The following is a 22467-nucleotide window of genomic DNA, read 5'->3' as shown; positions in this document are numbered from 1 at the left end:
ATCTAACCTCCTCTTGAAGACCCCCAGCATAGGGGAGAGCACCACCTCCCAGGGCAGGGGTGCACAAGCAAGGGATCACAGCTCTGACCCGGATCCAGACCAGGCTGTCACCGCTGCAAGAAGCTGGGGCAGAGCTGCGATCCTTTGCTTGTGTGCCCCTGCCCAGAGCGTGCAGGCTGCAGATCGTGGCTCTGCCCTGGCTCCGGAGCAAGCTGCCCCATCACAAGATCCCAGCAGCTCTGGAGTAGCCCCCTGCACATGCTACTAGTGCATTTGAGACTGGTCTCCATGGCAAGCCCAGCCTGAGCTTTCCCACGCAGGTGTGGCTGGGGTCTCCATGGAGACCAGCCCAAGCCATGAGGGTAGGGGTGTCTGGGTAATGGAGGCCCCGGCTGACCAGATCCAGCCCATGGGCCATCCCTGTACTGGAGCCTCCAGATGGATGCAAGTGTTCCCAACTCGCCCTCATCAGTCAGAGGAGTGGGAGTCACTTTGGTCCCTGCTCTCTCGAGAAGCTGAAGAAGCAGGGTAGGGGTGGGGTGGCTGGAGGCGAGAGCAGCACAGGGAAAATAAGAGTGCAGGGTATTCTCCCCCTTCCTCCCATGCTCTGTGCTCGTGTGTCTGGACTCTACCTACCACAGCTTGGCTCTTCCACGTTCTGCTGTGAACCAGGTCCTGCGCAGAGAGAGGCAGAGCACTTGGCTTGAAGAGCCAGCTGTCAGCCATTGCCGAGGCTGGGAAAATGTCTGCTGAGAAATGTGAATGTGAGAGGTCAGGAAGTGTGCCTGGGATCTCACCAGGGCTCCCCAGAGCATCTTCCAGACACCCTGTGGTAAGTGTAGCCCCACTTACCTTGACACTGGCCCTGCCTTTTCTCCCCTTTTGGGGAGACCAGCCACAATACACCTCCTCCCCCAAGGTGCCTGCTGGAGTCTCTCTTCAGCTTAGGGAGGCTCCAGTACCTGTTAGAGGTTAGCACACTATATGAAGATGCTGGGTTCAGAAGAGAAACAACCTTAAGCACCTGTGGTATGCAGAAGACAGTCATCTGGGAAGAGGGATCAGCCCTTCTCCCCTGTCAAAACTGTGTTTCCTGAGAGATTGGCCTCAGGACTGAGAACTGTCCACCTCATCCTGCCCTTCAGGGCTGGGAAGGAGCAGGGGTCTGTTGCCTTCCAGATGTTGTTCATGACTCTGGCCTTGGGAGGGGATTAGCCCAGGCCTGGAGCAAAATATGGCCCCAGTCCCAAGGCAAGGTCAGGTTGCCACCACTCTTGACTCGCTGTGACGAGTGAGACAGAAATTCCAGTCTGAGCATGAAGTTTCAGTTTTGAGGAGGGGACGAGGACAAGCCTCAGCAGAAGAGCAGGGGCAGGTGCCCAGTGACTGTGTCCTTTGCCTCCAACAGCAGTTTAAGACTTGGTTTGAGTCAAGCAACCCCATGGAGAGAGCCAGGGTCATGAGGAGCAGCACCACCCTTCCATCAAGCAGGGAGTGCTTGTAACAGGCCTTGCCCTAGACTCTGGCTCCCACCTCCTATGTGGGCTGAGGGATTTAGTGCTCTAGCTTTCGCTTCTCTGCCCCAGGCCTTCCCATGAGGATGCCAGTGCCAGGACAGAGCAGCCTGGGACTGAACATATTAGATGGGAATGTACTCCCTTCTCTTCTTCCACAAGGACTTCTCAGATGTATCCCAGCTGCGTGATGTTGTGGTCCAAGTGGGGCTACTTGTGAATGACTCAGCCAAGGACATCTGTGGGAAGGCTGAGGATGGGATCCACAAACTCTACAAAATCCTTCTGCACCAGAGGGGTGAGGAAGACACCTATGGACAGGAGATCCCTCACCCGGACACTGACCCGAGCTGGAGGACATGATGTTTTGTCCTGTCCAACTCAATCCAGACTGGATGAGCATAAAAGTGTAAGTGACACTGGCTTTGTGGGGAGGGCAGCAGGGTGGGGAGACCCAAGCCCATAGCAGGCAGCCTGCATCTGCCCCCACCTCCCATGGGCTCCACTCAGCTCTGCTCTGGCTGCCACTGAGGGGGGTGGAGGAGTGAAGGTAGTGGGCATGTGTCCTGCCTTCCCATTTTGAAAAGGCAGTCACCCTTCCCTGCAGTCCATGGGGTAAAGAGCCAGTGATTCTCAACCTGGATGTTGTGGCCCACTAGGGAGCCTAAAGATTGTTTTGAGGATGTCACGAGGCACCAGGCAGTGTTATCATTATCAGGTGCGCAAACATTGTTCACAGGGTAAACCCAGAGATTTCCAATAGGAATCCACAGGGGTAGAAACATGCTGCCCTGTTGTGGGCGTTCTGGGCTCTGTGCAACAGAAGAACGGCTCTGGTATTTTTCCATTGTCAAAAATGGAGGTAAAACTAAGAGCTGGTAATTTCTGAGGGCTGTCACAAGTCTAAAAAGCCTGAGAACCACTGCTTTAACCTGATCCTTGAGTCTGCTGGCACAGTCACTGAACTCAGCTTGCAGGATCAAAGCCTCCAGTGTTCCTAACACTGCTTAACATTTCAGGGTTTCGTCTTTTCTGATTTGATCTAGGCTTTTATTCTTGTGCGGTTCACTTGTGCGTCTACACAGCAAGCCATTGAGAGCAAGGGAAAGCATTGGATGTGACATACAGACAGGAAGTACTTCACACACAGTTACCTGGTTGCAGATACTTTATTCACAGCTCATGGCTTGAAAACAACAGATTGTATAATACAGGACCCCCATGCACTCTTTCCATCTGTCTTGTCTGATTTTGGAAGGGGCCTGTGGTTTTTTGTAAGGGAGTAAAGAAAGTTGATAGTACGAATTAGAAACTCTTGTCTGTCTCCTTAACTGACAGGCAATTAAGGAGACGGGTTTAACTGGGAGCTAATTAAAAAGTCGCCCCTTTGGAAAGGGGGAGTGGGTACTTTGATTGATTAATCTGTGTCAGTAGTGGCTGAAGTTCCCAGGACTGGTCCTACTTCTCTGGAATGTATGGATCAGATAAGCTTATTTTTTTTGAGAGGCCTGGGACATTTTTCCTCAAGGAAGGATCGGATGCCTGTGCAGTCCTGCACTCTAGTAGGTGTAGCTGGCAGTGAACAGTGACTTCATGGCAGCCATGTCACCCTTCCCAGAGGTGACATAGTGTCCTTTGGAAGCTAAACCATTAATCTGAAAGATCAGGAAGAGGAGGAAACATTTGTGAAAGAGAGTAAGAAGGAAATTGGGGAGAGGTAAAGAACATGGGCAAATAGAAAGCACTCAGGTGAATTTCCTGATGAAATTTGACAGGGTTGGGACTGGAGAACTTAAGAACTGGGTCATAGAATAAGGACTGCTGTGCTTCTAAGGCAGGGGTGGGCAATTATTTCATCTAGAGGGCCGCTTAATGAGTTTTGGTGAGCTGTCGAGGGCTGCAATGGTAGCCTCATCCCTTGACAGGTGGCCTGCCCCCTCGTCACCATCTTGGGACTGGAAGCCCCCCCTCCTAACCCTGACCTCTGCAGCCAGATGTCCCTTCCCTTGCCCCAAGAAGTATTCCTTTTAGGAAGGACATCTGACCCCCCACATGTCCCCTCATGGAGCACAGACTCTGCCGGCAGTGGCAGCAGCAGCAAGTGACAGGCTCTCAGGGTGCTCATGACCCATGCAGGCACAAGTGCCTGGTGGCACATGGCTCCAACCAGTTCCAGGAGCTGCATGTGGCAGCAAGGAGCAAAGCCAGGTTGACCAGGTCCCCCAGCAGCTGGAACAGTGGCCCTGCCCAGAAGCTACGCATGCTGGCCAGGGCCAGGGCCCTCCCATGCATGAGGGTGGGAGAGAAGCGTGCGGGATAGGTAGGGTACAATTAATTGGTGGCACCAGCAGGCTGGATGAAATTGCCTGGAGGGCCAAATTAGATCTGTGGGCCATATTTTACCCACCCCTATTCTTAGGCAAGTGGTTACAAGCTAACATTTTGGCTGTCTGTTATCTGTGCTTGCATATGAAATGGGCCAGTGTTCCAGACAGGTTCCCAGTGGAGTTTAGCCCATGTCACAGGCATCTCCAATTGCCTCTAATTAGCACCCTTGTTGGTAATCTCAGCCCAGGGGAGATGAAAACACCTCTCATGTCTCCAGATGTCTCCTGCATAGGTTTGAGGGCAGGGTGTTCAGCCAAGGACTAAGTTCAAGAACAATGAATGTCCTTCAATAAACATGAACCATGAGAAAGGATCAAAGCGACTGTCCTCAGGACTGAGAGGCCACCTCCCTGGCCGCCTCTGAGAGTCAGTGAGTGCTGTCTGGGGTGTTCTGCCTGGTGTTCCCCAAGGGTACACTTTTTTAAACTTTGACCCACCTGCACGTGCTTTTGTCATTTTTTGTCTCCCATATTTAGATGTCCTTGTCCTCACTAGCCCACACAATTAGTAGGGGCTACTATGTTGTGTGCTGGGCTTGGTTCACACCTTCGCCTTCGACAGGACAAATAGGCCTCGGGACTGAGGGAGTGAGACCCTTGGACATAGTGCAGAAGAAGTAGAGGTGAAATGAAGAAGTAAAGGCCCATACCTGTGCTCGCTTGCAGAATGCCTCTTGTGCAGCCTTCTTGTTTGCAGACTTCCCTGACCATGCAGCCAGTGCAGACGCCTGCAGAGCCCGTCCATAGGAGAAGGTCAGCTTCCAGGGCTTGGGCAGGGGGCAGAGGTTGATGGCATTGAGGTTGACAGATGCTTCCTCTTCGCTTTGGCCTCCAGACAAGAAGCAGATTCCTGCAGGAAGAAAGGGAAAACAAGTTTAACCAGGCTTCACTCTGCTCTCTGATGATGCAGCAGATTCTTGTAGTGGAGATAGAGGGAACAAAGCAAAAAATCCTGTACGTGCCTATTCGCAGCTACCACTGTTATTGCATTTACAGTCACAGAGAGGCAAACTGTCCTCTTAACATTGCACCAACCCAAAAAGCATGCAAACCACCTCCCCACTGCATGTCCCCAGGAGCAAAACAGGTGTCTATGACCAAAAAGGGGAGATGGTGTGACCACCAGGGTCTTGTCTGCATAGCGGTACATGAGAAGTAATGGTCCCTATGTTGAGATGAGCTCCAAGCAACCCCAATAGGAACCATGAAGCAAACAGTGTGAAAGGAAAAGTTGTGTGGGGGGTGGTGGTAAGGATGAATGATGAGTTACCGGGAACAGCAGCAGGAACAGTGCGGAGGAGGGCAGTGACTGTAGCCATGGCTACCTCCTGAGGGGTGTACTTCTTGGAGCAGGAATGCCCAGCAGTCACCATATTGGGTTTCAAAAGTGTCCCCTCCAAGTAGACATGATGGTCATTCAAGGCCTTGTACACAGCAGCCAGGACCTGGGGAGCAATGAAAACAGGAGGATGAAACCAGACCCATATTTGTGTAATGCCAGATTTTATCTCTGACAGTCATTCCCATCCCATACCTGCAGAGGAGAGACAGCTGGTTCCTGGGGTTAGAAGGGAATTCACTCTTCAAGTTTAATCAACTCTGAGCTTCTTCTTTTACTCACTTTAGCAATAAACCTGCCAAACCTGCCATGAAGACCCCTCCGTCTCCTCAGAGGACTGGGGACTTCAGACTTCATTATCAGATTCCTGGGTTTACCCCTTCAAGTTTGCCTTCCTCCTAGATGATTAAGTAATTATGAAATGGCAGTAGAGTCCTGGATAATGCCTTTCACTCTTTAACGAGTCTTTTGTGAAGGGAACAATGTAACCAAATGGCAAGGGGACTTGTCTGAGAGCCTGGAGGCACTGAGTCTATTCTCACCTTTGCCATGAATTTACTAGGTGATCTTGAGCCTTTCTCTTAACATATCTGTGTTTCATTCTCTTCAGCTGTAACACGGAAGAATGGTCTTTGCAAAATACTTTCAGATGGAGGAGTGTAAAATGGTACTGGAGAGCTAAGCATTGTTTAGGTTGATTAATGAAAACAGGATCTACGTGGCAGATGAAATCCTTACCTTCTCAGTGACGTACTGACAGCGCTGGAGGTCATGGTCTCCATCAGGCAGGATCTCTGGTTCCACAATGGGCACAAGGCCATGCTAAAAATAGGAAAACAGAGAAGTCTGTGGAGATACTGAAAGACCCTCCCTATCTGAAGGGAAATCCCTCCAACACCTAGGGGAACTGTCTCGAAAGAAAGGGTAGGCAATGCACAATTCATTCTTGCATTGCAAGCATGTAAGGGAGCTATTTCACACATGCTCTGAGAATTTGTACCTGCTGGCAGATGCTGGCGTAGCGTGCCAATGTATTGGCATTTTCCTGGATAGCAAGTTGGGAGGGGGTGGTGTCAGTGATCTTCAGCACTGCACGCCACTTCCCAAAGTCAACCCCATCCTTCTTGTACTGGGCACAGCGCTCAGCAAGCCCGTCCAGCCCTGTGAGTAGGGAGGCAAAGGATCTGTCAGGGAGGGCTGAGCACTACACACTGAACACAGCCTTCTGCCTATGGTTGTCTTCCCTAAATGCCTCCTTTTAAGTGTTTTTGGGGAGCCCTTTAACTTAAGTGAGAACAGAGCAAGTGACTCCTTCTCAGAGCAATGGCTAATGTGAGCCTTGCACAGACTCTGTAAAGTGTGGAGGGAGGAACCGGGAAATCTTGTTTCTTGAAAAACAACCTTTCCTTTTCTATATCCTGGTCTGTGGTTATGTCCAATGCAGTGTCCTTCAGCAGCCAGGGACTTAAGTTTGCTAGTTGACAGACCTCTCTGGATGGAAAGTGGGGAGGGGAAGAGGAAGAATTTCTTTTTGACTCCAGCTAGAGATCATTTCTTCTCTTTTATTCTTTGTACCCTCCCACCCTGACTTCCCTGCCCAAACAGCTCTTGTAGCTTAATCCCCTGCTGCCTGCATAGTCCGAATTCAAGAGGAGTTGCTGGTGCTGCTGGCAGTGTGCAGGAAGCTGGGAGGGGTGTGTCTGAGCAGGGTTGGAGCTGCTCTCCGAATGTCACTTGGGATAGGAGAGCAGTGGTGGAGCAGAAGTGCATTAAAGGCTGCCACCAAGCACAACCCCACCAGAACCTTTGAACTAACCTCAGTTCCTGCCCTGTGATAAGCACCATGCTGCATTCCTCCTGCCCCAAGCAGCTTTGAGTTTTAACACCCACAACCGAGCATTAAATACTTCAGTCACTCAGAGAAGATGTCTCACCTTGAATGCTGGTTTCTCCATTGGTTCCTGCCAGAGGGGCCGTGCCTTTATCCAGCTGTGGAGACACACAATGAAAATAAGGAAGGTCAAATGTGAACAAATCAAGGTGAATCTTGAATTAGTACAGACTCTTCAGGCCTTGTCAGCAGAAATCTGTTGATGTGACCAGAGTCATCAAACAAGGGTTAGAGGGGGTGGGAGGGGAGATGTTGGGGAAGTGGGAAATCACAGGTGAAAGCAACTGTAATGGGAGGGAAGGGGAAGGGAAATGGTGACTGTAAGAGAAGGAGGGAGCAGGGGTGGAGTTGCTGCAGGGGACAGCTCAGGAGTTCTAGGAGTTGGTGTGGAGTCAAAAGAGAGGATAAAAGTTGTTGCTGGAGGGGATGCAGCAAGAGCTTTGGTGAAGCTGGAGGGTTTCCAGGATGAATACAATGGTTATAAATTTGCTTTGGCAATGTACAGAATGGGAACAGCAATGACTGTACAAGATCAGTGGTTATCAGTGATCCCAGCCTCAGCATATAGTTCGCATTCAGAGCTGCAGGGCTGATGTATCATGCCACCAGGTGCTTTGGCAATACACACTTTTATTCCAACCACAATGCCCTTGTTCTTGATGACATCTGGAAATAGCTTTCCACTGCTGTCCTTCTGATAGAGGGTCTCATGGAAGAAGATCACTCCGCCAATACTTTGGTTGATGGAGGCATCTGAAGAGAAGAGGATTTCTCGGAAGGCACGGCGATTTTCCTCAGTGTTCTCCACATTGATCCTCTGCAGCCGGTTACCCATTGTACCTGGCAAAAGCAACCACAGGTCAGAGTGCAAGATATTAAGTCTGACAGTCCTTTCAGTTATGCACAAGGATGGAACAGTTAAAGTGGACTAGGCCTTCAGTCCAAATATCCACGCTGTCTGCCCACCATAAGCATATCCCTGATGAACCACTTTTCCAAAGAGACACAGGGATTAAATAATTTAGAGTTTGATTTACTTTTGCCTGTTTCCTTATAGGATTTCAAAGAGAAACATGAATTTAAAAGGTGTTAAGAAGTGTCAGTAGCTGTTCAACTCACCCACAGACTCATCTGCTGCAAGGATCCCCTTCCCTGAAGCCACAATCTTATGAGCAGTTTCGAAAAGGGCCTTCTTCTGCTCTGCGGACAGTGCTGGAAACTGGTGAGTCATGATGGCTGATCTGGCAGGGCACCTAGAAAGGGAATTCCAAGCTGAATGATTGTGTTGGTAAAGTTACACTGATGGGATGCAGACTCAGAGGTATCACCACTGCTTGTGGATAAGGATCACTCTGTTCCTACTGAAATTCTTTCTATCCAGCTGCTTTCCTGGTCCCCATCACCATAGTACCTAGTACCTCACAGTCTGAAATGCAATTTATAATGTATTTATTTATTTACTGAACTGCTGTGATCCCATTTACTTGACAAGGAAGTCAGACACCAAGTGATTAAATGACTTGCCCAAGCTCATGTTGCATATCTGTGCTAGCACTGGGAATGGAACCCATTGCTCTCAGGTCCCAGACTAACACACTGGCCATTGCATCTTCCCTCCTCTCAGTTCTTAGAACTAGAATCCATTCTAGTGGGTACTTTAGACTCTCCTGTCCCAAGGGTTGCTGTCCAAAATCCACTCCACATGGACCTGTGATTCTTGTTCAGGGTCTGTTTCTCCCCAGGGCCCACATAGCCCATTCATTCCAGCACAGTCCAGGAATCCAGCTCAAGTTCTTCTCTGTGCTTTGTTTCTTTGGTAACACCAGTGTAGGCTGCAGAAGCAACATATGTGACATGCCGTTTTTGAGTCCCCATGGGGACAGAACCCTAGGTGGGCATGTCTCTATATCTAACCAAGCTCAGAGCCCAGGGGGAGTTAGATATGGCGTTAAAATTTGGGTCAAAGTAACAAGCATAGTAATTGCTAGTAATTGCAGATTCAGCCGAGTGCTTTGTAAAGCAAATTTGATATTTTGCTCCTAAATAACAAAATGCTGATCTTTCATGCAACAAAATCTCTATCCTTCTACTGATCAAAGTGCCTACCCTGTATATGATCTTGGATCACAAACATGGATCATAATCCATTCCTCTCTTACTGGGCTGTGACTGAGATGCATCAATGTCAAACATCCACCTTAAGAGATCTGACTTGTATCCTAGGGCCCTTGTACATGTCCTCGGTTAGTTGCTAAAAATGTTTCTGGTTTAATTTTTCTTTCTTAGTTTAAGACGGCTAAATAAGTAACGTGGACATGATTTACCACACAATGGTTTATTATGCTATAACTAGTAAAATGCGCTAGGGGGCATGTCAGAACAATTTTACCCTCCTGCCCTTTCAGTACTACTTTACTGCCAGGTGGCGTTTTAGGAAAAGATTTGATGTTTTGGTTGGTTTATTTTCTTGGGTCATGCCAGGTTGCTTTTTGCGGGGGAATTGTTGGTGGTTTTGCTTGAGAGACACGCATTTTGGGGAGGGTTTTGAGCTCAATAGGCAGTGCTGCCCACCTCCCCTGCAAAGCCTCCTGCTTTTTTCTGGGTGCTTGTTGCTTGTTGCACGGGGTGCTGCTGGTTGGGGAGGGAAATCTTTTCATGTAAAGGTCCACAAGAGTGAGCCTGCCTGCCTTCTCCTCACAAGTCTATACTGGCACCTGGGGCTGTACCACAGGCCTCCCGAAGGGGCTGCCCTCCTACCCAAGCCTGGTCCCAAAGCAGTTCTGCCCCCCGCTTTTTCTGCATGCTTGTTGCACCGGGTGCTGCATGTGAGGTACACTTAGGACTACACAAGGGGACACAAAGGGTCTGGCTGACTTCCCCCACTGCCTCCCTGTGTGTTGGCATCTGGATATCATGTACCCAGGCTACCCAAGCTAAAGCCTGAATGGAAACATTACTACAGGAATTTTTATGTAAAACAGAAAGAATCCTGTCTGTTGTTTGTATCCTCACATCAAAAAGCAGGATTTTTTCCAAAGCTGAGAACTAGCGTGGGGGTGGCCTGGGTTGTTATCGAGGTTGATTAAGATTCCTTGGCTACCAGGGATCCCTGTGCCCAGGACAGCTTCCCCCAAAGTGGGGTTGGAGGGCCATGATCAGCCTACTCCAACTCCCACCCCCCATCACCACACAGTGGCCAACATGAGCTAACACCCCCACCCCCACCCCACACAGCAGGAGCATAGTGTGAGTTGAGGTGAAGAAAGAAACAGCCCAGGCTCAATGAGAGGAATCTTCTTATCACTTAGTCTATTGGCATGTCAATCTTTTAACTGCTGCATTGGCAGATCATCATCGCCTGCACTCATATCCCCAGCCTACAACCAGATCCCTTCAATACTTGTTCCCCCTCCTGTCCTCTACTCCCCAAGCTTGCCCCTCTTCTCTGGTATTCTTGTCCTTCCAAGCCTATTTTTGTTCCCAGCAGCATGTCCCTGTCCTCGTTTGATCACCCTCTGCTTGCCTTTGCTCTACCTGATAGTCATACTGCTGCTTCCTTCTGGGAGTGCAGGGTGCTGCAGGTCAGGAGTGAGGGCACCAGCTGGGCTGGGGGTGCAGGGGGCTGCAGTTAGGGAGTGAGGTACACCGGCAGGGTTTTGGGGGGGAGGGGCCTGGAAGGACAGGGGGCTGCAGGTCAGGAGTGAGGGTACCAGCTGGGCTGGGGAGGCTGCAGATTAGCTAGGAATGAGAGGTACTAGTGGGGCTGGGGGGCAAGGGGGCTTCAGGTTTGGAGTGAAGGACACAGGCAGGGCTGGGGGGGGGACAGGGGGTGCTGCCCGCACCAACCACCAGCCCCCTATGCATTCGTGCCACAACACCCAGGCTACTGCAGGGAGAGGAGAGTCACGCACTCTTGGAGAGGCTTGGGTCCTGTGATGCACCCAGCTCTGGGTTGTAATGGCCACATATAACAGTGTATGGTGTGGGCTGTGCTAAACTGTTATATGTGCCATTGCACCCAGCCCTGGGCTGTATCTCAGCCTTCCCCATATGCTGTTATATGGAGCTGGGCACATCTCTGTCCTCCCCATGCACTGTTATATGTGGCTGTTACACCCTAGAGCTAGGGTCACCCTGGCAGACGTGAGCGGGGTGAGGGGCACCAGCAGGGCTGAGGGGGTAGCGGCTTGGCTGTAAAGCATGATCATGTCTTCTGTGTGATTGTTGTATATTGTGCATCCTGTAGGACTGGAGAAGACCATTTCCCATTCCCCCTCAGACCATTACCTTAAGATTCCTCAACAGAACCTGTAAAACCAGTGGAGTGACTGGCCAAATCCTGGAGTGCCGACCCTATTTACATCTTCACTGAAATCCTGCCACACTTTTAGCTTCTCTAATTCCTTAGAGTCTCAGAACAGCAGACTCCCCATGTCTGGAGAAGGGTGACAGCACCCAAAGCTTGCCAAGACCTTTTTTCCAACTACTCAGTTGGTCTAATAAAAAATATCACCTGGACAAGGGAGAAGAGATTGATGTCATATATCTTGACTTCAAAAAAGTCTTCGATCTGGTATCCCATGATCACCTCTTAGCAAAACTGGTCAATTGCGGCCTCGGGTACACCACAATCCGCTGGCTGGAGAATTGGCTCCGTGGTTGGACCCAGAGGGTGGTGGTTGATGGAAGTTAATCATTGTGGTGCGCTGTGACCAGTGGGGTCCCCTAAGGCTCTGTCCTTGGACCCGTATTGTTCAACATCTTCATTAATGATGTGGACATTGGTGTCAGTAGTGGACTGGCCAAGTTCGCCGATGACACCAAACTCTGGGGTAAAGCATCCACACCTGAGGACAGGAGGGCGATCCAGGCTGACTTTTGACAGGTTCAGGAAATGGGCGGATGAGAACCTGATGGTGTTTAACATCGAAAAATGCAAGGTTCTCCATCTTGGGAGGAAAAACCTGAAGCATCCTCATAGGCTCGGCAGTGCTATGCTGGCTAGCACGACGGATGAAAGAGACATGGGGTCATGATTGACCACAAGATTAAATGAGTCATCAATGTGATGCTGCAGCTAGTAAAGTGAGCAAAACGCTGGCTTGCATCCATAGATGCTTCTCAAGCAAATCCCGGGACTTCATTCTTCCATTGTATTTGGCCTTGGTGAGGCCGCAGCTGGAGTACTGCATCCAGTTTTGGGCTCCACAATTTAAAAAGGATGTGGAAAAGCTTGAGAGAGTCCAGAGAAGAGCTATACTCATGATCAGAGATCAGGAAAACAGACCTTACGATGAGAGGCTGAGAGCTATGGGACTCTTTAGCCTGGAAAAGCTCAGGCTCAGGGGTGATCTGATGGCCACCTATAAGTTTATCAGGGGTGTTCACCAGGATCTGGGGAACGTTTGTAACCAGAGTGCCCCAAGGGATGACAAGGTCGAATGGTTATAAACTCCATCGAGACCGTTTCAGGCTGGACATAAGGAAGAATTTCTTCACTGTCCGAGCCCCCAAGGTCTGGAATAACCTGCCACTGGAGGTGGATCAAGCGCCTACATTGAACACCTTCAAGAGAAACTTGGACGCTTATCTTGCTGGGATCCTATGACCGCAGCTGACTTCCTGCCCCTTGGGCGAGGGGCTGGACTTGATCTTCCGAGGTCCCTTCCAGCCCTAATGTCTATGAAATCTATGAAATCACATCTACTCAAAGAACCTTGCCTGCCTATGTCCTTAGACCAACACGGCTACAACCAAAAACCCAGACCCCCTTTGAGTTGCTTTGTCTGCATTAACAGTGCTCCAATGAAGCTGCTTTTTGGCTGGAGCCCTGGATAAGGGCACCGGCAGGACTGGGGGGAAGGGGCTGCAGGTTGGGAGTGAAGGGCAGTGGCAGCGCTGGGGGGCAGGAGGCTGCAGGTTGGAAGTGAGAGGAATCCCAAAGCATGACAAGTCAGTGACCACGCTCTTTTTGATTGAGCAATTTTATTGTATTTATTTTACTCAAATAAGGAACTGGCTTTTGGACTGAGATTACAGACTGAAATCCTTTCTGGGCCATCTGACACCATGCCTCTTTGGCACCAGGGGACTCTCCTGGATATCTCTGGCCAGAGTCTTGCCCAGCCCAAAGCACGGTTTGTGCATGCCAGGCTGCCAATTGACACTGTACTATGTGTCACCCTATGCCCACTGTACTAAGTATACAGGCTCAAATAAGGAATTTCTTTTGGGCTGGGATTAGAGGTGGAAATGTTTCTTGGGCCACCCCATGTCATGCCTCTCTGGTTTTTCTAGTTTTCTGGTTTTCCTGGAACTGGGCTGATTTTTGGGCTGGGATTACAGCTAGAAATTTGTCCTGGTCCAGCCCATGTGGTCAGGGGTGTCCAAGAGAGTCCCCCAGTGCCACAGAGGCATGGCATGGGGTAGCCCTAGCTCTGGGGTATAATAGCCACATATAACAGTGCATGGGAATGGCAGATATGCGCCTAGCTCTGGGGTGTAACAGTTACATATGACAGTGTATGGGGAGGGCTGAGATATACCCCAGAGCTGGGTGCAATGGGCACATATAACAGTTTAGCACGATCCTCAGCATACACTGCCAGGGCCCTCCACTCCTGATCCATAGCCCCCTACCCTCCCAGGATCGTTGTGCAGTGGGTCCCGGAGGAATCAAAGCCCCGACCTGCAGGCAGCAGCTTGGGCTCTTTCTGACTCCCCTCTGGCATGAAGCTGGGCAGCTTGGTGTGCAGACGGCACATGGAGGATCCCAGAGGCACTAGAGCCTAGAGCTGGAGCCAGCCCAGGCTTTGGTAACTCAGTGGTACAGCTTTTGCTTGCTACATGGGAGACCTGGAGTCAATTCCTGACCAGGGCACCAGAGGTTTGAGTTACTTGCAAAAGGGAATACCCACTGGGGAGTGGATTCCACTCACCTCTTTTACCCTACCCCACTGGGACGCCTATGACTCAAATTTTGTGGGACCCTGCGCCTCATATTTTGGGAACCCTGCACCTTATACACATATAACATTTGTCTCTGTTATATGTGTATGTTCACCTAAAATCCCTTTGACTCTCCTCTGCTCCCCCGGTTCTCCCCCCCCCCCGGGTGCCCAGAGCGGGGGGTACCATTATCTCCAGGGTCCCTTCCGCCCCGCATATGTGTTATATTCCACCCCGTTCTTTCCCTATTAAACCTGTATTTGGTTAAGTTCCAATTGGTATTGGCTCTATAGGGGATAGGAGGAGAGTTGCTCCCCCATAAGTGGTTACCCCTCCCATAGTGCACTAACACCTGCTAAATCCCTTCAATTGGAGAGGGGGTACCTCATCTGAGTACCACTCGGGTTACATTCACCACCCGGGTTACCCCTACCCTCCCATCCCTGCTAGTCCCCCTCACTCCTGACCTGCCACCCCAGCCCTGCACAACCAAAAACCCAGTGCAACAAAAAGTAATTTTAATTGGCCTGAGTCTTGAACTGACCCATAATAATTTGATCTTTGCCACGAAGTACATGTGAACACAGGGAACATTTTTTTTGGAATCCAAAAAAAGTGTTTTTCATTCATCTGAATCTTGAACTAAATCACCAGTAAAAATTTGCAAGATTAGCCCCTGGGGTCTTGTTGAAGTATTACAATCGAGATTCCATGGATTACTGAGTGAAACCAAGTGGTACGTGGTGGTGTAATAGTTGCAAAGCAGGGAAAATCATGTTTTCGGGAGTAAATCAGATCCACGTTGAAATTTTAAAATGATAAAAAATACTCTTATGGAAGAAATTCGGGAGCTAAAAATAAAACATTTTGGAGGTGTTTTAAATTACCATGATAAAAAAAAATCTAAAATGATAAAATCGGCTGACAATGTATGTGGATATACAGATGCTATTTAGCTAGCTTAATGGCAATTTTTGTCATGTGGACACAGGAAAAGTATAACGTGGTAACAGGAGAGGTGTAATGTGGACAAGCACCCTTAATGAGATATTTCATCTGTTATGGTTTTCTTAAATGAATATCATTATACCTTCCTGGGTAGTTGCTCCTTCCCTGTGAGAATGAAACAGGGGGTCTGTGATGCTCTAAGTAAAGTGTCTCTCCACCAATGACTTCCTGGATAACTTTTTGCACAGAGACCATTCTGACTCCATGCCCCATGTTCTGGTCATTTATTCCCGTTCTTTATCAATAAGAGATACTGGCATGAAAGCAGGTTTGTGCTTATATAGCACTCCATTTTCTGCATTAGCAGGGGGTATAGGGCACTGGGACATCCCTTTGGTAAACTGTAAGACACAGGACAAAATGCCAGAGAAGAACTCCAGCAATCTGATAGCTGTTCTATGGCAAAACATTATGTACATTGACAAGTGTATTAGCATGGGCCAAGATGTATGAGTTGTTAAAGCTGGCACAATTTACACCAGATTTGTACCCCTCTATAGATTAAACCATGATCTGGAGGAGACACATGATCAGGTACTAGTTTCTAGTAAGTCACACCAGTTCAGGGCTATATGCATTGTGTTCATGGGAGGTTGTGTTGTTGTAAATGTATTGCATATTCAGTGCATTTAGCTTGCAGTAAGGCACTGCTTTGTCAGGGTAAGGGTGGCAGACTTGGCCCTCAAGTGGCAGTCACTCAGCTAACAGGGCATACCAAGTCAGCTAAGTGCCCAGGGCAGTTGTGATACATGGAGGCAGCAGTGACTTCTGGCTCCCCCATGCCATTGGCACAATTGTGCAATGGCAGCTGCTATTTCCCCCTCCACCCCGTAAACTGGCACCAGGGACTGCTGCCCTGCTCATTCTGCTTTAGTTACACTGCTGCTTGGCTGTGGTTGCCTCATGAAGAATAGTCTCCAAATAGTTTATTAACAGAAATGTTAGAGACCTGTTGAAGAGGCAGCCAGTTAGGCCACTTACTGGGACTCTGGAGACCTGAGTTATGGCCCTGATCTTAGGTCAGTCACTTCATTTGCTGGGCCTCTTCTTCCCATCACACCATTTGTCTGTATTGTTTGTTTAGACTATGCCCTCTTCAGGGCAAGGAAGGTCTTTCACTAGGCACTTGTGCAGTATGTAACAGAAAGGGCAATGATCTCAGCTGGCGTCTCTGCATGCTATCCTAATGCAAATAATAACTATAAAACTATTGCAAGAAACTATGTTAATAATTTTCATGTTATGTCTACTCTGGTGAGCAGTGAAAGGGCCAGTGGTTTCAAGCAAGGCAGCAAATCCTCAACTGGTATAAACTGTCCTAGTTCAAGTGACTTCAGTGGAGTGATGCTGATCTGCACTGGCCAACAGCTTGGCTCACGGTCATTGTTTTTCTGTTTGTCATAATTGTTCACAAAGTGTAATTAAACTTCAAACGTTGGGAACACAAGGGAAGGAAAAATACAAAGCAATACCCCAATGTTAATAGCAGAACTGTGGATGAACACAATGGTTTTCAGGCTCTACTTTAAGCAAACTGGGTTGTTTGTATAGCCGAGGCATTGGCAGACAAGCAGTGGGACCCAGAGAAACACGGATATAAAAAGTCAATATTGCAGTGTTGCAATTTCAGCTTTTCTCTGGTGAGCACAGTGAAGCATGACAGGGAAATATCTTCACAGACGTCAGTACAAATATTACATTCTGTTAATATTTCAACAGTGTGTGGACCAAAGTGCAAAAGCATGGGGAACAGGAGAAGGCACAGGGGGAAAGATTTCAACATTGCTGTCAGACTGCATTTCAGACAATTTTCTCTTTGCTTCTTCCCCTTGCCAAGCACTAAAGCACTTGGCTACTTCTAACCTTCCAAGCAGTCTGTATCAGGCTTCAGATATTATTTTATTTCCCAGGTAAACTAAAACAGCTAATCACACTCAAACATCTGGGTTCTAGACAGCAGAAGGGAAGGAATCTCATAAGAGTAGGAATTTTCATGACAGTCTTTTCCCTTGCTGTTTTTATATCAAAAAGTAGGGTTCAATGTTCAAAAACTGGTCCCTTGCCAAGGACATGCAGCTTTATCTGTTCCTTCCCTTGGGAGCGTGGTTCTTCAGCGCTGGCTCCTGCATATATATTTATACAAGTCACCATTCACAGACATAGGTTTTCATAGAATCATAGAAAATGAGGGCTGGAAGGGACCTCAGGAGGTCATCTAGTTCAACCCCCTGCTCAAAGCAGGACCAGCCCAGCCAAAGCCTTGTTGAGCTGGGCCTTAAAAACTTCCAATGATGGAGATTTCATCATCTCTCTAGGTAATATCTTCCAGTGCTTCACTACCCTCCTAGTGAGAGTTTTTCCTAATATCTAACCTAAACCTCCCTTGCTGCAACTTGAGACTTCTGTCATCTGCCACCACTGACAGCAGTCTAGCTCCATCTTCTTTGGAACCTCCCTTCAGGGAGTTAAAAGTCTGGTATCAAATCCTCCCCCAGTCTTCTTTTCTGCAGACAAAATAACCCCAGTTCCTCAGAAGCCATGTGTCCCAGCCTCCCTAACTGTTTTTTGTTGCCCTCTGCTGAATTCTCTCCAATTTGTCCACATCCTTTCTGTAGTGGGGGAGCCCAAAACTGGACACAGTACTCCAGATGTGGCTTCACCAGTGCAGAATAGAGGGGAATAATTTCTTCTCTCGATCTGCTGGCAAATCCTACTAATGCAACCAAGTATCTTGTTAGCCTTCTTGGCAACAAGGGCACACTGCTGGCTCATATTCAGCTTATTGTCCACTGTAACTCCCAGGTCCTTTTCTGCAGAGCTGCTTCTTAGCCAGTTGGTCCCCAACCTGTCGGGTTTGTGTGCATATGTTTTTCTGTTATGCATACATAAGACAGTGCTTAAAACTGGAGGCAGGTGACATGAATAAGCCCAAGTCACATTATAGAAATAGATTTGGGGTTTAAGTCCCTTTTAAAATATGGGTTGGAACAAACTAATCAAGAGGGCCTGTTTCTGATCTCAGAGCACTGGAGTAACTCCAGTAACTTGACCACCTTTACCCCTAATTTACACTTGTATATGATCAGGCTCAAACCCATGTAGTACTTAAGTAATTTTGTGACATATTCTGTTTACATGCCACAGAGTACACATACCTTTTTTATATACAGGCCTCATTTAATCATTGAGCTCCATTAAAAAACACACTTTAGCTGGTTTCCTTATTGCAATGCTAAAAAAATCCATACAAATAGGAGCAAAAAAGCTTCCTTTCTACTGGGGGCACTGGGATAAATCAATTTAATATTTTATACACTGAAAAGAATAAAAGAAGTCCACTTTTTGTATGTAATATGTGAATACTGTCTGCCATTTAGGCCAACATCAGAGATTCCCCACCTCCCTGCCAGCTAAAAGGCAGTGGGCTAGATCCTATTCCACTTATTATGTGCTTAAGTGTAATCCTATTCCACCAGGCTTGAGTTCCTGAACTTAGTAAAATGCTGTTATCTTAGTCTTATGATTAAGTCACAACAAAGCTGTGAGGAAGAGGACTTGGCCATCTTTTGATGAACAGTTCTTCAGTGACTCTTACAGGGTGGAATAGGATTACATGTAGGCACCTAAGTCTCTTATGTCTAATAGGTGGAATGGGATCTGTCTGTCCATCTCTAAAGGCTGAGCTAAAGAATCAGAGTTTTCCTGGAGTCTTGTCACCTACATACAACTTCAATGAATCATGCACAGTGTCTTGCACTTTATACACCCATCAGTCACCTGCACTTGGGAGATGAAAACTGATCTAAAAAATACTTTTTATGCTATTCGCTTGACTTAAGGAAAAGTGTCCCTTCCAAATAAGACTGGAGAACATCCTCTTCCTGCAGGGTAGATAAGAAAGCGAAAATGGGTCAAAGGAAAGAAGTAAAAAACACCCATAGGATAAGTATTTGTATAAAACACGAGGCCAAGTGCTGTACAACTGAAAATGTGTGAAAGAAAAGAGACTGAGGTAGAGAAAAAGTAACTCACAGCCTGCTTCCCACACACACCAAGGAGAGTGGTGAAGAACAGAGAGGCAGCTGTTGGGGAAACAAGGAGATACTGTCTGTGTACATGGAAAAAAAATCATCATTCATGACTATGCTATAGGAGGAGGTACTGCGCTTAAAGCTCCATGGGGCCCCTTTTCCTTCCCCTGTGCTGCAATCAGACCTTTCTTGTACTGTGGGTGAGAAAGCCAGAGCATTCATTTTAATGTCTCAAATGAGGTTGGTACATAGACGGGAGCTGGACAGTTCACAGTCCATATAGTGAAAATTGAATGTATTTGAAAATAAAATAACTGCCAGAGATAATAAAGCCTTTGTAGTGCAAAGCAGCTTTTTCAGGCAGACCAAGGCTTTCGCCTTGGGCAAGGTAAACCTGTCTCTGCTTCATATGCACGAGACTAAAACTGGCAAAGCTAAATTAGTGGGTGGCTGCGCCCCCCCCCCCCCCGCATGCCTCTAGGGTCCCTTTTGACAGCAAGTAGGGAAGGGAAGGGGGAAAGTTTCCATTTCAGGAATATCTGAGGAGTGAGGGCTGGAATCTAGCAAAATGCCTCCAGTTAGAAAAACATGAGGGGGACAGGGGATAAGGGAGACAGGGACTATGTGTTCAGACTGCTGCTAGCTGAGGAAAAGAAGCAGGTGCCTTTGATTAGCACAGCAAATATTGTTGGGTCTCCTACATACATGCAAGCCATGAGCCTGTGTGCACCATGGCATTTCTAAGGGCAACTTCTGAGGTTGAATTTTCATAATGTGCTGCTAAATACCTGTGTGGCCTGTAAGGGAGAGAGAACAAGGAGCTTTTCCTTTGTCCTTTGCCAAAGGACCTGGAACCAGGTCTAGCTGGGCTAACCTCCCTAAAGTGGGGTAGAGGGTGTGAGGCCTGGACCCCCATTGCTGTCCTATGCTAGGCAGCACTGTTACAGGCGCCAGGGGAATGAACACTACACCCTCCTCCATACCATGCTGTCAGTGCTGTGGTAGCAATGTTTCTACCTACAAGAAAATTGGGTTGTTCTGGGGACTGGAAAGGAACTGGGTCACAGTGGGGGAACTGATTCCCCAACCTAAGAGTCAGGGGGTGTGCCTACACGTGTCCCTGACTGCACAGTTATTACTGCACAGTCATTTAGTGCTTTTCTTAGCAAGTATTAAATGACTGAGCAGCAACTGCTGTCACTGTGCAGTCCCGGCAGCACGAGTCATTTCTGACCCTACCATACAGTAGCATCAGTGTCACAATTTGTGCCTGCTGACACTATGCCATAGCTTGTCACTATGGCAATGTAGCATCTCATGTAGATGTACCCAGGTTGGTGCAAAACAGTTGTCTGCAGGTGCTGAGGAAGGTGCCTGCCTCTCGGAGGTGGCAGGAGGTGAGGGGGGACAATGACCTTTTCTAGTGGGTGGGAGTAGTGCTAGTGTAAGAGCTTAACTCTACTTGGGACTTGGCACTTCTCACTGGAGGGGATGGAGAATCCTGGCAGGTCGGTTGGAGAGCTCATGTCTTTGGGATGACAACAGGGATGCTCTGGGTGTGCTTTGGCAGTCAAGAGTGCATCTATGGGCATGCTGAAAGGTATCAATGGCTGCCAATGAGCACAGTTTGTGTTCTGTAGCTTTAAGCAATTTCCCAAAGATGACAGTTCTCTCATCCTTAGTTTTCAAAGTGTTCTGGGGATTGGGAAAGGGGCTGGGTCCCAGTGTGGGAACTGTTCCCCCAACCTGAGAACCAGCCAAACCAGCTCTATTTTATAATAGTTCAGACAAAATTAAGCAACAAATGCAAGATTCAGTATTTTGTCAGCCCAAATGCTGTGCATGCAAGGAACAAAAGGAGGTTGAACCAAATATTGCCATTCCCCAATGTTCCCAGAAACATCTCATTCTAGGCACGTCTACACATTGCCCTATGGTGATGTCATGGCGCACTCGCCCAGGCATACTGCGCTGCTACATTGATATAGCAGCAAAACCTACATGTACACCATTGAAAGGAAATACTAAAACATGGCACTATAGCAACATTGCCACACGGAAACGTGTAGAACCACCCTCTGATGCTCAACCAGGGTGCTACAGCATCCTGAGGTGCTTTGAGATCCTTCCAAGGGTGCCACAGTGTGCCATGCCATCTTAGCACTGTGAGGTGTGCAAACATGATTAACAAGATAAATCCAGGGACTTCAAATAGAAATTCATAGTGTTAAAAATATTCTGACCTCTTGTGGTCTTTCTGAATTTGCTGCAAGAAAAGAATTATTTTAGTATTTTTCTGTAGTCAAAAAACAAGTAAAAAGTAAAAACTGGCATTTTCCAATGGGTGCTTTCAGCTAAATAAGGGGTGACTCAAGCTGAATGAGGAGTGCCATGAGTCTACAAAGGCACCACTTGAAAACCACTGATCTAACTAAAAAACAAAACAGCAGAAAGCGACGTGGCCACAGACTATTGAACCAGTCTCACAGACTAAGGATGAAGGCTGTGTGTTTACATTCACTTCCTCCAGCTGCTCTGAGTTACTAAATGGAGCCAGAAACTTAAGTGTTGTTAGCATATCCCCAGAGGAGATTGTTTGCATTTATTGAAGCAGATGAAAGAGTAAGATCACTCAAAAAAAAATGGCTCAGAAAAAATGCAAGTGCTTATAGCTAGCTTCAGAGGGTGACAACATAGTCTTAAAAACTGATCCTGCAAAAACAAACTCAATGCTTTTATGCTGTAAAGATGTCTCTCGCCCTCCGAAACTCCGTGCACACGTGCGCGCGCACACACACACACACACGCTTCTCTCTACTCTTCCCAGATCAGGAATGTATAGCCGCTGGATTATAGTTACTCACTGTTTGAAGACAGTGTAGTTCTTTGCTACAAACTCCTGAGGCGGTTGCAGCCAAAGAGGTCTAATCTCTCAGATCCCAAGCTTTTTATAAAGTTCTTATCAATGTTTTACCTCTTTATTTCCCTCCCTCCTTTCCAGCCTGCTTGGGGAGGTGTCAGTGTTCAGCCCCACTGATTGGCTACTCAACAGTAACTTGCACAGCCAATCAGTTTTATCTGCCCTTCCCCCCACCCACCCCTTCTAAGGGCACATACACATTTGCAATGATAGATAGATAGATAGATAGATAGATAGATAGATAGATAGATAGATAGATAGATAATTGCAAATGTATATGTTTAATTCCAAATGACAAAACTATCTCAAAAGGTTCTTCGTACAGCTCAGTTCAATATCTTTCTTTGTCCTTCCAAGACATATTACGAATGATTATAAGACCTATGGTAGAACCTGTTCAAAGTGAATATGGGCATAAGCTTGAGATTT

The 22467-nt window shown here is 47.8% G+C and overlaps 1 protein-coding gene and 1 long non-coding RNA gene across 2 annotated transcripts; one reads left to right on the top strand and one right to left on the bottom strand.

The window, feature by feature from the left end:
* The first annotated feature begins 245 nt into the window (after positions 1 to 245).
* On the top strand, positions 246 to 8357 carry LOC132249451 (uncharacterized). Its single transcript, XR_009460928.1, has 2 exons — positions 246 to 1923; positions 8189 to 8357. It is a non-coding gene; the product is annotated as an uncharacterized LOC132249451 (long non-coding RNA).
* Positions 2665 to 22087, bottom strand: ALDOB (aldolase, fructose-bisphosphate B). The gene is made up of 9 exons (XM_014596181.3): positions 21983 to 22087; positions 8251 to 8384; positions 7760 to 7971; positions 7175 to 7229; positions 6241 to 6401; positions 5979 to 6062; positions 5172 to 5346; positions 4552 to 4751; positions 2665 to 3169 (listed from the first exon to the last, which is right to left on the bottom strand). Exons 2-9 carry the CDS (start codon positions 8360 to 8362, stop codon positions 3074 to 3076), a joined length of 1095 nt encoding a protein of 364 aa, XP_014451667.1. The 5' UTR covers positions 8363 to 8384; positions 21983 to 22087; the 3' UTR covers positions 2665 to 3073.
* Positions 22088 to 22467: the final 380 nt, after the last annotated feature.

This window comes from Alligator mississippiensis, chromosome 3, assembly GCF_030867095.1.
Source record: "Alligator mississippiensis isolate rAllMis1 chromosome 3, rAllMis1, whole genome shotgun sequence".
Taxonomy (NCBI): Eukaryota; Metazoa; Chordata; order Crocodylia; family Alligatoridae; genus Alligator; species Alligator mississippiensis.
The sequence above is the reverse complement of the archived record's forward strand: the minus strand, read 5'-3'. Positions and strand labels throughout refer to the sequence as shown.